The sequence below is a fragment of the Eulemur rufifrons genome, chromosome 28, assembly GCF_041146395.1.
Source record: "Eulemur rufifrons isolate Redbay chromosome 28, OSU_ERuf_1, whole genome shotgun sequence".
Lineage (NCBI taxonomy): Eukaryota > Metazoa > Chordata > Mammalia > Primates > Lemuridae > Eulemur > Eulemur rufifrons.
Window position 1 is genome coordinate 22,721,205 of NC_091010.1, and position 18,598 is coordinate 22,739,802.

An 18,598-nucleotide genomic window follows, 5' to 3' on the forward strand; every position below is an offset into this window, starting at 1 on the left:
TCCTGCAGGAACCCTTGGCTCCACCAGCTGCTCTGACCTTTCTCTCAAGCTCAGGGCTCATTCCCATGTGTCCCTCCCTGTGACCTCCAGGAGCCATGCAAGTGTCAGCCTTCCTCCTCACTCTCTGCTGCCCCCAAAGGCCTCTTCCTCCCTCCTCTGAAGCTTGAAGCTCATGTCATCACGCATTTGACAGAAGGGTATGGTGAGTTCCCACTGCAAGGCTGGAATGTGGCTCTCCAGCTTGGCCAGGAGCTTCCTGAAGCAGGGATGTGACCTTTCTGCTGACTCTAGGCTGGTCGTCAGAGCATGGGCTCAGCGAGAGACCGCCGCGAGGGGCAGGACTAGAGCCTTTCAGCAGCGGGGCCAAGCCTTCGCCAACCCCTTGTCCTCACTGCAGCCAAGCACTTGTTTTCACATTTGCCAACACCCTGGGCAGACACCAAGTCCCCTCGGTCTGCAATACCCAGGATGACCCCTTTCTACCCAACCAGCAAGCGGCTTTCCGAGCGTTGTCTCCTAAGACGAGCCTCACCCACTTCCCCCTCTGCCAGCCATAGATGGGCAGCTTTTACTGGAGCCCGATGTTGAGAAATGAACAGGTTTTAAGAGCCTCTGAGCTCTGTGTACACCAGGACCATGGCAGATGTAAACTCTCCAGCCTCTCCTCTCCAGCTAGATAAACTTCAGGCTTTCAGCACGAGGCACTGCCCCCAGCGCACTCTCAGTGTTTAAACAAGTCGGCAGCAGCTCAGCTCTTGGCAGAGGCTGCCTTTCCCTCTCCCAGCTGAGGTCTCAAATTCTGGGCCACTGGTGCCCAGGCCGAGGGTTCATCTCCTAGAAGGGCTGGCCTGGGACCCTCTGGTTTATGGACAAGGGGGGCTATCTATGAGGAATAGATCCAGTAATGCTATGGAGACCCTGATATCCTCCTCCAAAGCCCTGCTTAACTTGTGAAGAGATGTTTTTGTTTTGTTTTGTTTTTTTGGAGACAGAGTCTCCCTCTGTTGCCCAGGCTAGAGTGCCGTGGCGTCAGCCTAGCTCACAGCAACCTCAAACTCCTGGGCTCAAGCGATCCTCCTGTCTCAGCCTCCCGAGTAGCTGGGACTACAGGCATGTGCCACCATGCCTGGCTAATTTTTTCTATATATTTTTAGTTGTCCCGATAATTTCTTTCTATTTTTTAGTAGAGACAAGGTCTCACTCTTGCTCAGGCTGGTCTCGAACCCCTGACCTCGAGCGATCCTCCCGCCTCGGCCTCCCAGAGTGCTAGGATGTTTTTTTTTTGGTCTGTTTTTTCCTTAGTTTTTGTAGTGACAGGGTCTCACTATGTTGCCCAGGCTGGTGAGATGTTCTTTTACTTTAAACTTTAAGGCCTGTAAAAATAAGAATGCTACCCTTTCACCCCTGACAGGGTGATATTTTAAGCTTTATGTATCATGTGTCATTCATTTATTCTTCTGACATTTCTTGAGCATCTATTAAGTGTCAGTGGACCAGGCATTGTCTGCCCTGCCCACTCAAAGGTGCCTAAAATCCCACCATTAGCTTAAAACTTTTCTATCTGTATCTATGTTAAATAGATCTAAATAAATTATATATATATGGTTCCCCATCTCTCACTCAAGTCAGATTTTCAACTTTGTATATCATTTTCAACCACCCAACATTTATAGGACACTGACGAGGGGCTGGTCACTCTCCTAGACACTGGACATAAACAAGACACTATCCAGGCCCTGAGGAGCCCCCATCGGTGTGACAGGGAGGTGACCAGACAGGTGGCACTCATGGGCCTCCGGAAAGAAGAGGCTGACAGACCGGTAGAGGCTGTGCAGGACAGAGGGAAGCCACCAGGGATGTGGCCCCCTCACTGGGGCTGGGACCTGGCCATGCCCTTCCCCCCTTGGGGGCTCCACCAAGTGAGGAATTTTGAAGAAAAAGCAAACCCAGGTTAACAATTACCATCTGCCATCACCATTATTTCACGAAAGGACATTTTACCCCCCAAAGCAGGAAGTGCATAGCCCTAGAATGAAGGATGATCCTTTAAACTGGCTTCACTTCGCTGGATAAAAAGCACACTACATTGTCCTTGTTGTCCTCTGCCCCCTCCTGGCACCACTCTGGCAACTAGGCGGCCCACAGCGCTAACGTTCCGTCATGCTGTATGTGACCCACTGAAGCCAGGACCCAGAGCAGCCTCCAGGCAGAGACACAGTCAGGCAACTTCTAAAGCATCTCTCAGATACTGTTGGAGGGGCACCCAACCCACAGTGCTCCCTGGAGCCCCCTTTCCTCCCACCCACTCCCCTCAGACCCCGCAGCTCCTCCCATCCTTTTCTCCTCCAAATTCCCTGAAAAATTATCCTGCTCCCAACCCGAGTCTCCAGGTGTCTAGCCTGGAGGTCACAGCACCAGCAATCGGCCAGTCGCACTTGCGAGCACACACCCATCCGTAGGGGGTGCTGCTCTCCGCCAGGGCGGACGCTGTCCTGTACCTCCCAGACCCCGCTTCAAGCTGCTGGGTGTGCTGTCCGAGGACAGTGTTCACCTGTCGCCCCCTGCAGGCCTGGCCTCAGCTGCAGAGAGCTGCCTTGACAACAGTCACGCCCGTCCTTGGGGTGGCCCACATCCAGTGACCGATGTGGAGACATGAAGGCTGCTTTTGCCCAGCACACGGCCATCTGGTTCCAGGTGACCGTGGGGCCAGGCCAGGCTGCTGTGGGGCCAGCACCGCAGCTCCACGTCTTCACCCGCCCACTTCTGCTTCCTTCCCCGCCCTCCCCAGGCGTTGACCCCCATGGCAATTCCCCGCTCAGAGGCCTGCACGCTAGACTCCGGATCGGCACCTGCTTCCCGGAGGTGCCCAGCCTGCACTACTGGAGTGAGCCCAGCCACAACCTAGTGGGCAGCCCTTCCCCTCCATTTCCTGCCTCACTGGGACGTCCCACACACAAACTCTGATGAGCAAACCGTCCAGTCTTGATGTGTCAGTAGGAGCTGTAGGAACGTAGAATATTTCTTTCTCTTTAACGAAGACTAGCCTTCAAGACCACTGTCTAGCTATGGACTCAGAAGGCCAGCTCTGGACAGCAAAGCTGATCACTAACCCTCTGTCCTGGGCGGCCCCCACCCTGTTCTTCCACAAGGCCACAGCCTCCTGGCACATGGTTGGCAAGCTACAAGAGCATATGATTTAAGGAGGAAATAAAAACTCAGGTTTAATAGCTCCATTACATATACAGTGGAGGCGGTGGGATGTTGGGGGCGGTGTCGGGGAACTTGTACTATTCTGGGCTCCTACGACTGGTGACGCCCTCTCAGGCACCCCAGCCCTGCACTGTGTTTGCACCTAACGCTCAACAAATTCCAGCTGCCTGGGAGTAGGAGGCCAGGACAGAAAGGAGAGAAGGTTGTCTTGTGTTTACATTCTTATTTCTACACATCTTGCCCTCTAGGATGCCGGCCGAATGAGCATGAGACAGAAACAAGCCCCAAAGTTCTGCTGCTGCTGCTGCTGCTGCTGCTGCTGCCACCACCGAGAGATCAGAGACCCTTCAGCAAGGGACCAGAGTCCCTACAGACGATGGTGGCCTGCTCCAGAGAGGAAAAAGTTCTCTGCCCCATGGCTGGGCCAGGGCTGGAGCTAGTTCTGTCTGGAGCTGGCTCTGGGAGGGCAAGAGTCCCAGGGCGCCCCAGTACATGCACCCACAGCAGGGCCAGCGGCCCAGGAAGTACCCCCTTTCCAAGGGCACGGGTGGGATTCCCACTAGACCTAGCACGTCAGCGCAGCAGGGACGCCAAACAATGGATATAAATTCAATATTGATCACTGATGAACTTATCCAGAAGTTCATGATCACAAAAACCTAGAAAGAAGCTCTTTTGATTTCAGTATACATTTAAGTTTCCTGAATTATAATTTAACATTGTTTTTATTTTGGATTCCACAGGCAGCATACTCTTTTCAACACTGGAAACCTCCAAAGGTCTTTCCCAGCTCGGCCAGGGAGGCAGGAGGCCACGTGTGGGGAAATGAGGCACGGGCGGGAGAAGCAGGAGAGCGGCCGGCAGGAGGGGCACAGCCGTGAGAAGCCCAGGCTGTGCCAGGCAGAGCCTTGGGGGCCCGAGGCCACTGTGCGGGGCTTGCTGGTGAAGGAGAGCCCTCCTCTGCCTTGAGGAGGGACGTGCCCCGCCCTTCTGAGACTGCCCTGCCTTTAGGGCGCACACACCACCGGTGTGCAAGGGCTTGCGCATGGCTGTGAGCTTACACACGTCGGCCACACACACACAGTCACTTCTCAGGGGTTAAAACTCCGGCCTTGCTGGGGTTCACAGAAGAGGCAGCAAAGCCCTGTTCTTGTCCCAAGACAGTGGTTCTCAAAGTGAGGTCCCTGGGCCAGCAGCATCAGCAGCACCTGGGAACTCGTTAGAAACTCAGTATTAAATTGGAACTAATCGACTGACACTTATGTGCACATATGGAGATAAAACTCATTGGAAATCAAGCAGGTGGGAAGGGAGGAGGGGATGGGTAAACTCACACTAACGGGTACAATGCACACTGGGTGATGGGCACACTTACAACTTTGATTCAAACTGTACAAAAGCAATTTATGTAACCAAAACATTTGCACCCCCGTAACACTCTGAAATTTAAAAAAAGGAAAAAAAAGAAATTCTCTGGGTTCTTGGCCAAGTGTAGTCAGTGGCTCACACCTGTAATCCCAGCATTTTGGGAGGCCAAGATGGGAGGATTGCTTGAGGCCAGGAGTCTGAGACCAGCCTGAGCAACATAGTGAGATTCCTGTCTCTATAAAAAAATGAAAAAATTAGCTGGATGTGATACTGTGTGCCTGTTAGTCCCAGATACTTGGGACAATGAGGCAGGAGGATCACTTGAGCCCAGGGGTTGGAGGTTGCAGTGAGCTATGATGATGCCACTGCACTCTAGCCCAGGCACCAGGGCAAGCCTTTTCTCAATCAAAGAAAAAAATTCTCTGGGTTCTGTCTTCTCTCTCCTATAGAGCCCTGAGCTGTTTAGGGGAGCCACCCTTGGGGCCACAGATCCTGTCATGGTTTTTCTGTGTCAACCCCTATGCTAAGCACATGCACATTATCTCATTTAAAACTCACAAATGTTCGGTGAGATGCACCCTGTTTTTGCCCTGTATTTTTGAGATGGGGTAGCCAGAGCTCAGAAAGGTTAAGAGAGTTGCCTGGAGTCACCGAGCCAAGCTCAAACTCAGTCTGAGCTCAGAATCACTGTTTAGACGTAGCTCCTGCCCCGGGCTGAAAGTAAACACCCAGCAAAGACTGTGTCCTGCATGCCAGCCCCACTTCCCTGGTCTCTCCCTGCCAGTCCTAAATCTTTTGGGAGACAAGGCCGAGCCATCCAAGCAGGGGGAGGGACAAGGGGCGGGAGCCGAAGCCCCATCTCGTGAGTAGGCAGCGCCTCTGCCACTGGCCTTGCCTGCCCTGCACGGAGAGCAGCAGGGAAGCAGCCGCCCAGGGCTGGCAGCTGGCTGAGTCGCGAGCACTTCCCGGCCCCCAGACCGGCCTGCGTCCCAAATCCTGGAGAGACAGCTGCTGTGCAGTCGACCTGTGGGATTCAAAGACTCCCCTGCACGCTCCTCTGATCCGGAATGTTTCCTGAGTTGCATTAGGAGGGACCTGGGTTCGAGTCCTGACTTGTCACCGATTTACTGAGTGACCTGGGCTGGTCACGTCCCCTCTTGCAGCCTTCCATCTCTTCAGGGAAGGGGATGAACAGATGATTTAAAAGGATGTTTCCTGCTCCGACACTGTGATTTGAGTTCTAGATTTCCACGTGACATTCGAGAAGTCTGGCTGGGACGAGGAAATCTGAAATGACAATGGCTCTGGACTGGGCTTTCTGCTCAACCTAGCTCTCCTCCGCTTGAGACTTAGTGTGGCCAGCCCCCTGAACTGCCTCACTTTGTACCTATTTCTCTCCCCGACCCCCACACACACTCACACCGAGGGGGATTTCTCTTCTATAGCAAAGCCGGGAGGAGCCTTGGATCCAGACCCCTTGTCCCAGACCCAGAGGTAGCCATGGGGGACTGTGCCATTGTGACTGACACCAACAGCTCGTCTGGCCTTGAGAGCAACACCACGGGCGTCACATCCTTCTCCATGCCCGGCTGGCAGCTGGCACTGTGGGCCGCAGCCTACCTGGCCCTGGTGCTGGTAGCTGTGACGGGCAATGCCACGGTCATCTGGATCATCCTGGCCCATCAGAGGATGCGCACGGTCACCAACTACTTCATCGTCAACCTGGCTCTGGCCGACCTCTGCATGGCTGCCTTCAACGCTGCCTTCAACTTTGTCTACGCCAGCCACAACATCTGGTACTTCGGCCGCGCCTTCTGCTACTTCCAGAACCTCTTCCCCATCACAGCCATGTTCGTCAGCATCTACTCCATGACGGCCATCGCCGCTGACAGGCAAGAGGGGCCGCGGGGAAGCTCGGGGGAGCCCTCTCGCTTCGCTGGGGCTCAGAAGGGGGTGGCGACGTGCCCGTGGTTGCACAGCAAGTTAGGGTGGAACCCAGAGAATAGCCTCCCAGACCTGGCCATGATCCAGAATGATGTATCTGGAGGACAAGGGGTCCGTGGAACCGAACAAAGCGGGCAGAGTTAAGGTTAGACGCGAGGAAAGACTTTGCACTGGACGGGTGGTTCAAGGCTGTAAAAGAAGAGTGGGTGTGTTTTAGGGACCTTCTGGAGTGCTCTTCTCTGGAGTTGATCCTTGTTTTGAGGTCTTTCACTACAAGGAGATTTCTTATATTGCTTTCCTATTCCAGAGAGATTATAAGGGAGGAGAATTTTAATATTGCATGCAGTTACCATCTAATTATAGTAGGGCTGCTTATTTTCTTGCTGCTCAGGGCTGAGCCTCAGGCTAACGTCAGACACTCAGTCCTGCCCCAAGATGGACTTCCCTGTGGCCACCCAAGAGCATTCCATGCCCAGAGGGAGGTGGTGGGCTGAGGTGCTGGGCTGGGTTCTGGGGTTCTGTGTGCTGTGTGGCCGCAGGACACTCACCAGCCCAGCTGGCTCTCTGCAGGCCAGGCGGGACTCCGACATCTGCAGACATCAGCAGCAGGACGGGGAAGGGGCCGGAGTGTGGGCCTGGGGCTGAGGGATTGTTGGACAGGTGGGGGTGGCTGGCGTGATGGGAGGGTGTCTGCCACTCACGCCACCCTCTGCTCACAGGTACATGGCCATTGTCCACCCCTTCCGGCCACGGCTCTCAGCCTCTAGCACCAAAGCAGTTATTGCTGGCATCTGGCTGGTGGCCCTGGCCCTCGCCTTTCCCCAGTGCTTCTACTCCACCATCACCACGGATCAGGGAGCCACCAAGTGCGTGGTGGCCTGGCCTGAAGACAGCGGGGGCAAGACGCTCCTCCTGTAAGTCCTCTGGGGCTGGGGACAGACGGGGTGCATGTGTGCACACACTCAGGTCTTTGCATGTGTGGCGTGTGTGCACAGAGTCTGTGAGTGTACGTGGGATTATGTGAGTACACCTATATACTAAAAGTAACACTAAGTGCAGGCCTGTTCTAAGCACCTTACATAATTCTAACAATATGGGGTATATATTAATATTATTCCCATTTTTCAGATGGAGAGATTGAGGCCCAGGTAGTAAGTGGTAGACCAAGGATTCAAATCCAGGCAGTTCTCTTCAGAGTCCAATGTCCTAACCAGTCTACTACTTAAATAAGGATTCACGTATATGTGTGTGTGCCCGTCACATACACACGCTGCACCCAGTGTGTGCGCAGTGCAATTATGTGTGTTTGTAGACGTGTGAGTACACACAGGCACATGTTAGGGAATGTGTGCATAGGCGTGTGTTTGGGGGAGGGCTCCCTATACGCTCAGCCCACAGAGGGTCAGGATATTGAGGCGGAAAGGGCCCACGATGGAGCCAGGGATGTTTTCAGAAGGCTGCCTGGTGTCTGCTTCACACTGAGGTGGGCGCCACAGGCTGGGCGCAGGGAGGGACGAGTGGAAGGACTCAGGCTCAGCCCAGCCACTCTGACCCTGGGCAAGTCCTTTCTCCATTCCGGGCCTCCTTGTCCAAAGGACAATCTCCAGCGCCCTGCTGGTTAGTTGAGGACAAAGAACGGACTGAGGTTTTGGAGTCAGTAGTCAGTTTCAAGTCTTGGCCTGGTCCTTCCTGGCTGGGGGACCTTCATGCTCACTTATCTCTAAAGTGGGGATTTGTAATTGTACCTTGCTAAAGGGCTGTTGTGAGCATAAATGAGATAACGCACGTGGAGCCCTCAGCATCACACCCGGCACGGAAGTGGTGCCCACGATGTGATAGTTTAAATAGGAGACACATGAAAACAACCCTGGAGGTGGCAGATTAGTCCGACCAAGTCCCAGCTGCCCCAAGCGTGAGGATGTGCATGCTTCAAGCTGAGGGCTGCCAGGTAACCATGGCAACACAGCCACCACCAGCCTCCTTTAACATCACTCCCCCAACGCCCTCCCCCCTACCTGGTCTTCACCTGTCCTGAGCACCTGCCAGTAGAGGGCCGCTCCTGCTCTCATGGCCGTCAGTGCTAGAGGAGGTGCCAGTCAGCTGAGAAACATGTTCCTGGAGGCTGAGTCTCAAGGGCAGGCCCCACCCAGGGTCTCTGCCTTCCCCCCCACCAAGGTGGTATCCATGCGGGGAAGCGCCACGCTTTCTGGCACAGGGAAGTGTGGAGAGCAGAACATTTGGGGACTGGCCACTGGGGGGCGGTGTTTCTCCACCTTAATACTGGAGGGCTCCGCACCCGCTCTCTGGGACTGGAGTTCCAACCCGGATTCAGGCAACAGGCGAAGACAAGAGGGTGGGGAAAGCCGTACTTTGATGCTACTTCGATGTTCTGAAAGGATTTGTGGAAAGCCTGGTTTCATGTGTGAGAACGTGTTATTGCTTTTCCTAGGTTGGGGAGCATCTAGTTTAGATTTAAATTGGGGGCTCCATCCTCACAGGCTCACGTCCTGTGTGTGCAGGAACCTGATAAGATCAAGGATGCTCTCTCCAGGAACATGGACATACACCCCCAAGATCAAAATACAAAAAAGACACTCCAGGCTGCGAGGGGCAGCAACCTTGATTTTGGCGGGGTCTAGAAAGTGACCTCCAAAAGCTCCTCAGCTCTCCCTCTGGGTGGGGACCTAGCCCAGGGTGAATTGCTGTCCTGCACAATGGCCCTGGGAATGAGGCCACAGAGAAGTGCTGCTCGTATTAACGAAGAATTTAGAGATTACCTCCTGCTTTTACAGATGGGGAAACTGAGGCTGAGGGAGAGACCTGACTTACCCAAGATAATGCTTTAAATTAGAGGCTGGACAAGAGCCCTGTTCTGACTCCCGCAGCTCTGACCCTCAGTGAAAGGAAAATTGGGTCTTGATTAAATCTGTAGACTGTTTCATATGACACAGACTTCCCGTGCCTCGGTCTCTCCATCTGGACACTGAGACAGGTGGCCTGGTCGATCCTCAAGGTCTTTGTAGTTCAGACGCTTTGAAAAGTGACAGGGGCCTGGCACTCCCTGCCCCTCGTACTCTCTTATCTGCTTCACACTAGGGCTCTCGACCTAGATCCTACATGAGAATCAGGGTGCCTTGGAGTCCCTAAAGCTTTTGTAATTGTCACGTTTGCCAAAAGCACACCAGCGGCATTCTAAACACAGCGCTTTAGGAGAGGGATTTACTGGAGCCACTTGCTCCTCTCCCTCTGGGTGGCGGCACATCTTGAAAGGCGCCCAGCAAGGCTGGCAGGGGGAGGGGGTGGGAACACCTCAGCCCTCCTAGTAAGAAAGAAAAAGGTGACATGACCGCCAGGGGCCTCAGGCCCATTCACCAGATGCTCGAGGGCTCCCCCTGCAGCCCAGCCTGCTGCTCATCAGAGAAGATGCAGCAGCGTCGGTCGGAAACCAGAGACGTGGGGCGTGGGGAGGACACATCTCCTTTACGCTGTCTTTCCAAAAGGAAATCAAAAGCCCCAACACAACCCGAAGTCCTCCTCCTTACTCCCTGGGGACTGGGTAAGAAGTCACGCAGTGGTATTCCGGACCACTTGCTCAAAGGGGTATGAAAGAGCATTTGCTGGCATGAATGATATTCCCAGCCAAACGCTGATGCGCAGGAAGCGGATGACACAGTCACATGCACAGTATGGCGCTTTCCACTGCCCCGTTCCTCAATAGGGATGTTGGCGCAGGACTGAGCCTTATTAACTGCAGTCACTCTGTCTATCCATCCAGACAGATACAGATTATACACAGAATCTAATAGATATGTACACATACATGCACCTATATACAAACACATATATACCTGCACAGGAGGATACATTCCAAGACCCCCAGAGGATGCCTGAAACTTCTGATAGTCCTGAGCCCTATATATACATTTTCCCCTATACACACACCAAAGAGAAAGTTTACTTTATGAATTAGGCACAGTTAGAGGTTAAGAACAGTAACTAATAATAAAACAATTGTAACAATGTGCTGTAATAATAGTTACGCACGTGGTGTCTCTCTCAGACTATCTTATGTACCATACGCACCTATCTGGGAAACACAGTTGACCTTGGGTAACTGAAACGGGGGAAAATGAAACCTGGATAAGGGGCGACTACTGTTCATACATGATTCTGGAAGAAAATATGCCAAATTGTTAATAGCAGTGGGAGTGGGATAAGTAATTTTGCTTCCTCCTTTGTGCTTAATGGTATTTTACATTTTAAACAAATGTATTGCTTAGTTAACTTTTTTACTTCCAATTTATTTCTTTTTTGGCACGTGTCTAACACATGGAAAGATGCAGGGCTCATACTGGTGTCCCACTTGCAGGGGAAGCCCTCTGTTGGCACATAAGCTAGCCAGTGTTGCCTTTATTTTTCTTCACATCAAACCAAGGCCTTGGGAGGTGGCCTAGGGCGGGCCCGCAGGGGGCGGCTCCAGGGACATCGGAGTCGCCCGCGGGCCGCCCACTGCGCAGGCCCTTGGCTCTCCCTCCAGGTACCACCTCATGGTGATCGCCCTCATCTACTTCCTGCCCCTCGTGGTGATGTTCGTCGCCTACAGCGTCATTGGCCTCACGCTCTGGAGGCACGCAGTGCCGGGACACCAGGCGCACGGAGCCAACCTGCGCCACCTGCAGGCCAAGAAGAAGGTGGGCGCCGGGGGCGGGGCGAGGGCGGGGCGGGGGCGGGGCGGGGCGGGGGCGGGGCCGGCCCAGGAGAAACTCGGGGAACTTGCCCTTGTGCCAAGCCTGGGGCCAGAGTCTGACCGATTTCCTTCCAGCAGGTGGATTTGCCTTTGGTCTTTGGCCAAATACAAAGTTAAAGGAATTTCCCAGAATGTCAGGGGAATTGGGGACTCTTAAGGCCCACCAAATTTCAGATGCCTCCAAGAATCTTAGAATGATAAAATATTAAAATCTTAGACTTTTTGAATAATCAAAATGTTGAGGCCAGGAGCGATGGCTCACGCCTGTAATCCTAGCACTCTGGGAGGCCAAGGCGGGAGTATTGCTTGAGGTCAGGAGTTCGAGACCAGCCTGAGCAAGAGCGAGCCCCCTGCCTCTACTAAAAATAGAAAAAATTAGCCAGATGACAAAAAATAGAAAAAAATTAACCAGGAGTGATGGCACGTGCCTGTAGTCCCAGCTATTCGGGAGGTCGAAACAGGAGGATGGCTTGAGCCCAGGAGTTTGAGGTTGCTGTGAGCTAGGCTGACACCATGTCACTCTAGCCCAGGCAACAGAGCGAGACTCTTGTCTCAAAAAAAAAAAAAAAAAAAAAAGTTGAATTTCAGAAGCCCCACAGAATCATAGGAGATGCCCAGATACAATCACAGGAGAGTCCTCAAATGCTAGAACTGCAGACCTCAGACATGGAGACCAGACTGTGGTCCGGCTTCATCAAGTCTGTCTCCAATTTCCCCCTAAAGTGCCAGTGACACCCTTCTCCCCACTGTCCAGGCCCCCCCTTCCCATCCCAGGTCCCCGACATAGCGATCTGTGCTCCAGACCTCCGCCCTGCCCCCGTCAAGGCTTATCTTTGCCGTGGCCCTCCTGCCAGGCGACCAGGGGCAGCAATGGGTTGATCCATTGTGTAGCCAGTCCAGTCCCCGCTTCTCACCTGGTAGTAGGCATTCTTCACAGGGGCAGTTCAAGGGAGGTAGCTAGACATGGGACACCATCTGAGTGTCCCCCCTCATGGATAGCTGGCATCCACCTGCCATCCCTGGCCTGCCCTGCATCTGCTCCACACTAGGGCTCTCCACCCAGGTGGATCAGAATGTGTAGGAGCCCCCAACCCCTTTGTGACTGGCACGCTGGGCAGTGCAGGAGTCTGTCTGCAGAGGACAGCTGTGAGGTTGTGGAGCTGGCCCTGGGCAGCCTGGTTGGAGCCCCACTGCCCATGTATAGAAGGCCTGTGACAGACACAGATCCCAGAGAGAGGGACGCCTGGGAACCCATAGCAGGCACAGGGCTCCCCCAAGGACAGGGTTAGGAGTAGGAGTTCCCCCCTCTCCAGGCGGGGAGAGCTGCTTTGAATGAAGGGATCAGAGTCACCTTTTGGGGGAAGTGGCCATTGAGCTGGGCTTCGAGGAGTGAGGACTTTAAAGGAAGGACAGCATTGTGGGGGGGGGGGCAAGCAAAGGCCCTGGAGGTGGGGGGTTCAGGAACATTCGGGCAACAGATGCTCCAGGGCACTGGGGCTGGAGGAGGAGGGGTCTGCCAGTGGAGAGCTACCCAGGCTGGCGCCAGGGGTGCCCTGCACCCGCCCTCAAGGGTTGGGGCTTGGGGTCCAGGGGCTGAGGAGTGACCTGAGCCTCCCCTGGACCAGTTTGTGAAGACCATGGTGCTGGTGGTGGTGACATTCGCCGTCTGCTGGCTGCCCTACCACCTCTACTTCATCCTGGGCAGCTTCCAAAAGGACATCTACTGCCACAAGTTCATCCAGCAGGTCTACCTGGCACTCTTCTGGCTGGCCATGAGCTCCACCATGTACAACCCCATCATCTACTGCTGCCTCAACCGCAGGTGAGGCCCGTACGGACCCCTCCCCTGCCCCCGGGCCCTGTAGGAGCTCCCCTCCACAGCTCAAGCCTCCAGCCTGCTCCTGCCTGAGCCTGTGCCCCCTGCCCCACCCCAGCCGGGAGTGCCGTCACACGGTCAGCCCACAGCACTGTCCTCCCTCCGGCCTGGGCCTAGCTTGAGCCCCGTCTGCTCCCCAAAACCTTGCCTCATCACCCAGGCCATAGCTCTCACCATCTCTCTGTTCCTGCTGGCTCTTCTGGGGTCTACATCTGGGACAAGGAGAAGAGGGGAGGGCCAGAGAGATGGAGGGAAGGGGAGAGGCAGAGAGAGGCAGCAGGGCAGACGGGGAGGAAGGAAAGAGCCAGGCAAAGGAGGGAGGGACTGACCTCTGTCCTGATATTTTTACGAGCTTCCTACTGAGGACTTCCCTGGGCAGAAGCACCCCCTAGGAGGCTGGGGCCAGCCCTGGGGCAGGGCAGGCTGCTCCCTGGGAGGATCACAGTGTGTTTCCTGTCCTCGAGAGGCTTCCAGGGCAGCTGGGAAGTGACCTTGGCAGAGATGGCCAAGGAGAAGGGGCCAGGATCTCACTCCTCCCTCTGATGTCATCTGGTTTTCTTGGCCCTTGTATTTCTGTGCTTCAGAGAGGGGCCAGGACGAAGTGCCGTGGGATCTGGGTGGTGGGCACAGGGGTTGCAGTTTTAGCTTTGAGCAAAGACTGGAGGGACTGGGCCAGCCACGCTCAGTCTGGGAAAGAGTTCCAGGCATGGGGAACATCCAAAGCAGCAGCCTTGTGGTCAAGGTAAGGACCTGGGCTTGCACTTTGACACAGGGAGCAGCTGCAGGCTCTGACTTACCTTTCAAAAGAATCAGTCCAGCAGCCGCACAGGAGCTGGGCCACAGCGGGCAGGTGAGAAGCCCGGAGATGGCTTCCGGGAGGCTGCTGCAGTAATCCCAGGGAGAGGGGGTGGCTTAGACCGTGGTCAGAGTCTGCATTTGGCTACAGCAGAGCCAACAGAATTTGCTGGAGGGGAGGCAGCTAGTGAGAGGAAGTCAAGGATGACTCCCAAGAACCTGTTGCTGGGACACTTGGAAGGATGGCACTGTCAGTTGAAGACTGCAGGGGAGGGGGCCGCGCTGGCTGGGGGAGGGGAGGATGACTGGGAGCTTGGGAGTGTGGGTGTAAGGTACAGAGGCCACTGGACCCACAAATACAATCTTGCTGGGCCACACCATGGAGTCCTAGGGAGCTACAAGGCAAGAATCCAAAGTAAGGTGGGCTCTTCTGGAACATGGAACCCTGCACCGCCCAGGAAGGGACAATACGGTTCTTTTCTCCACCCTCGGTTTGTACAGGGTCCCATTTCTGTCCCCCCATCTCTGAGCAGCCAGTGCCCGCTGTTCGCCAGCCCATTTCCTCCACTCGCCCTGTCTGCTGCCTCTTAACTCCGGGCCACTCACAGACCTTCAGTGCTGCCATGGGAAGTTGTTCATTTTTTAAGCAAACGCACCAAAACTTGGCAGCTCCGCGAGTTCCCTTTCAGAGTAGCTTCGTTGGGGCAGCATCCTTCTCCCGCCAACCCTGCCCGAGCCCCAGTGTTTTTAAACAGACTCTTCCTTGAATCCTCCTTTAGAAGCCAGTTAACAAGTCAAACAAGAACATCTGCTGTTTCTTTATAATCCTGTTTTTTTTAAATAATAACAAATAGTCTAATTCAATTTAATCACCCACTTCAGAATACTTTTGCTGTCTCCAAAAATCCAATTCACTAAAAAATGCACCTCTTCAGAGCCCTGAGCTGTGGTGGGCTCTGCAAAGTGAGGACACCTCGGCGATGGTGTCCTGGGGCCAGAGCAGCGACATGGCGGCCGCTGGACTCCGACGCCCTTGCTCAAGGTGACCCTCCTTCCCAGGTTCCGCTCTGGATTCCGGCTTGCTTTCCGCTGCTGCCCCTGGGTCACGCCCACCGAGGAAGACAAGCTTGAGCTGACTCACACTCCCTCGCTGTCCACGAGGGTCAACAGGTGTCACACTAAAGAGACTTTGTTCACAGCTGGGGATGTGGCCCCCTCCGAGGCTCCCAACGAGGAGGCTGGGGGTCCCCAAGATGGGATGCTGCTGTGGTCTGGATATGGTTGGTCTGTCCCCACCAAAACTTATGTTGACACTTGATCCCCCGTTTGGGAGCATTGGGAGGTGGGACCCAGTAGGAGGTGTCTGGGCCAGGGGGGCAGATCCCCCATGAATAGATTAATGCCCTGCAGCATTAAGTGAGTTCTTGCTCTGTTGGGAATGGATTAGTTCCTGAAATAACAGGGTTGTTAAAAAAAGAGTCTGGCTTCCTCAGTTTCCCTCTCTCGCTTCCTCTCTCGCCATGTGATCTCTTTGCACAACCCACTTCCCTTCTGCTTTCTGCCACGAGTGGAAGCAGCCCGAGGTCCTCCCCAGATGCAGCTACCCAATCCTGGATTTTCCAGCCAGACTCGTGAGCCAAATAAACCTCTTTTCTTTATAAACTACCCTGTATCCTGTTATAGCAACACCAAAGAGACTAAGAGAGATGACTACTGAATCCTGACGCCTTGTGTCTGGCTGCAGGATGAGGCCCAGCACCCTTTGAGAAGTAGCCAATTAACAGTATCAGATCTGAAAGTGTGGCCCATGCCCCACCCTTCAATACACCAATGGAAAAAACAAGATGGGGCCAGGAACTCAACAAAGGATGCTGACTCCAAGAGCACTCAGCCGCCCGTCTCAGGGAGCACTTCAAGGCATCCAGCAAGAGTCAGAAAAGACAGTATGAGCCAATATTTATCTAATCTAGGAGCTGAACGTTCAAATGCCTTCCTGGGGCATACAACTTCCAATGAGTACATTAGATCCAGTATAAAGAAAGACTACAAATGTGATGATAGAAAGCAACCGACTTCCAGTCTCAGTGTTGAGGCACCAGGGAATGGTGGGGACTGTGGCAAAACAGAGGGGACAGGCATCCAAAGGGGACAGCAGCTGCTCAGCTCTGGACAAATGCTGCCACATGGTAATGGCAGCCCGTTGTTGCCAGATCTAAATCTTTCAAGAGAAGCTGTTAATCCAAATTTGTGAGACCTCTAGATTTGTTAACTTTGGCTCACATTTTTATAAATTTTGGGTACGCTGAACAAAACATACCTGTGGGCAATATGAAACCATGACACTTACTCATTAGACAAAAGACAGGAAAAGAAGCTTTTTTGTTTTACAAAGCCCAGCAGCTGTGAGTCAGCCCAGGGCTTCTCTGCCTCAACATCTAAGAAGTCAGATACAGCCCAGTGTAGAGATGGTGATTAAGAGTCAAAATCAGCTGTATTTCCTCAGCCAAGTCACTCTGACCCTCAGCCTCTTCTTCAGCCCAATGGCAAAACTACTTCACAGGAACGCTGTGAGGATCAATGGCAGTGATTTCTATAAACCAGCAGGCCAGACCAGATTAAGTGCTCAATAAATGATAGCCGTGACTTTCATTACTGCTACACCAGCCATTTTACACAAAAGCCACCTACAAAACAGCAGTGCAGCTCCTACCCTCACTTCTGCAACAAGACGCTGATGGGCAGAGAACACTTTCTTTCCAACTCCCAGAAAGCCCCAGGCCCGGCCCAGTCCTCACCAAGGGTGCACCTCTCCCTGCCTGCTGACTCACCCTCCACACCCCAGCACCCCTCGAGAACCACGTAACACTGTCTACACACATCAGAAAGTTTAGTATCTGTGTTCTCCACAAAAACCACTGTGCCAGACACCGCACCACCAAGCCCCAAATAAAGGGACTCTGATCTCACCCATCCCAGTGGGCAGGCAGGTGGACCTGGGGGAAGCCACTTAGAGCTGCAGTCACGCCTTGGGACGTCTCGGAGCACCTGGATGCAGGCTGATGTGGGGTCCACAAAAATGGCAGCCAGGAGACAGCCAGCAATCTCAACGTGGGGGTGGGAGAAGCTCAAAGGGGTCAGATAGCTTGAAATCGGGAAGTGGGAGGGTGCAGCAAGCCTACTACCCTGGGTGCTTTCAGACGTCATCTGCACCAGGGCAGGGGGCACACTTCTTCCGCTGTCTTAGGGTTGGTGGCAGGGAGGGGGCAACATTGCAGTGTCCTCTCATTGAACCCAACAGAGACTTGAGGCTGCTTCTGTGACACTCTGCAGGGAGGGCACAGAAGTTCTCGGGCCAAACCAAGGCTGCCACCTGAAGGTGACACTCTATTTTTAAACTCTCACCCTGACCCAGAAGGCCAGGAGAACCCCCAGCATTTGGTCTTTGCCACGTCCCAAGACAGCCTCCCCCTCCCCAGCCACGAAGCACCACTCGGGTCTTTGAATTGGTACAAAGTTTACTAGGTCATACAACATGGCTCACAAAAGCGATGGGAACTTCCGGTGATGGCGTAGGTTGTTGGTTGGTTCCTTTTACCCAAATGGAGACAAGACATTTTCCCTCAGGACTGCCCACCTCCCCCCACGAGACAAACAGAATGCAAGACTGTCACACGTGGCTAGGACTGGTTCCACGGACACACGATTCAGTGGCGTTGACACATCCCAGTGGGACGCCAGGCCGCGGTGGGTGCTGGGACGGGAGGAAGCAGCTAATGCTATGTCCACACTCGCCTTCAGGCCATGCCCCTGGGAGGGGTCCCGGCAGTGTCTGCTGGTGATAATACATTTCACACGGGAGGGGGGAGCTGACCCCAAGGACGGGCTTCGGAGGCCCAGAAGGCCTGTCAGGTGGTGTGACTTTCCATCTCAAGCCAATAAATAACTCCGCTGGATGAATGCATACGGCAGAAATGGATGCCACTACACGTCACACGTGGGGACCAGGTCGAAATCGAATCATGCAGAGTGGCAGGGCAGGTGAGGAGGGATCCGGGTGAGAGATATTATCAACAGCACACACTCTATTTTGTACCCTACATTATGCGCCATTAGTTGGATTTTGTTCTCCTCCCCGCTGTGGCCGTGGCGGGCTCTGGCGCCGGTGTCTCCCAGCACGGCTCACTGGGAGGGGCAGGGGTCGCCGCTCAAAGAGAGAGGTGCTGTAGGGACAGCAGGCCGGGGGTCCTGGGCTCTTAGCTGCTCGTTTCTCCGCGTAACCGCACACCCACAGCCGTGATGAGGGCGGCCCCCTTGCCGCTACCGTCCTCGGACAGGAGGAAGGACACGTTACACTTTGGCGACAGTTCCTTCACGGTTTGGTACATGATTCTGGAGAAGCTGAAAAGGACAAAAAAACAGAGGAGAAGGTAGGTAGAGGAAGATGAGAGGAGATGCTGGGCCCGCCCTAAAACACTGAAGCACAGACGGCCCCGACTTGTGGGGGGGTTGATTTAGGACTTTTCGACGTTGCAGTGGGTTTATGGGGGCAAAAGCCCATGGTAGGTGGAGGCCCCTGTACCCAACCATAAGGAAGGGGAAGAAGGTGTGGGGGGAGAGCGGGCTTCCAGCAAGCCCACCATCACGTTCTCAGCAGGGGG

At 54.2% G+C, this 18,598-nt stretch overlaps 2 protein-coding genes across 5 annotated transcripts in view; one reads left to right on the forward strand and one right to left on the reverse strand.

Annotated features, from left to right (window-relative positions):
- The first annotated feature begins 6,078 nt into the window (after window positions 1-6,078).
- Window positions 6,079-15,258, forward strand: TACR2 (tachykinin receptor 2). Its single transcript, XM_069460167.1, has 5 exons — window positions 6,079-6,470; window positions 7,242-7,436; window positions 11,060-11,213; window positions 12,895-13,091; window positions 15,000-15,258. Exons 1-5 carry the CDS (start codon window positions 6,079-6,081, stop codon window positions 15,256-15,258), a joined length of 1,197 nt encoding a protein of 398 aa, XP_069316268.1.
- Window positions 15,259-17,437: 2,179 nt separating this feature from the next.
- Window positions 17,438-18,598, reverse strand: part of HK1 (hexokinase 1) — a 72,519-nt gene continuing 71,358 nt past the window's right edge. For 3 of the 4 annotated variants that reach the window (XM_069460903.1, XM_069460905.1, XM_069460902.1), the window contains one exon: window positions 17,438-18,338. In XM_069460903.1, coding sequence (XP_069317004.1) covers window positions 18,194-18,338 — 145 coding nt within the window. In that variant the 3' untranslated portion in view covers window positions 17,438-18,193. The remainder of the gene's footprint in view (window positions 18,339-18,598) is intronic. The other variant, XM_069460906.1, reaches the window with a different exon arrangement.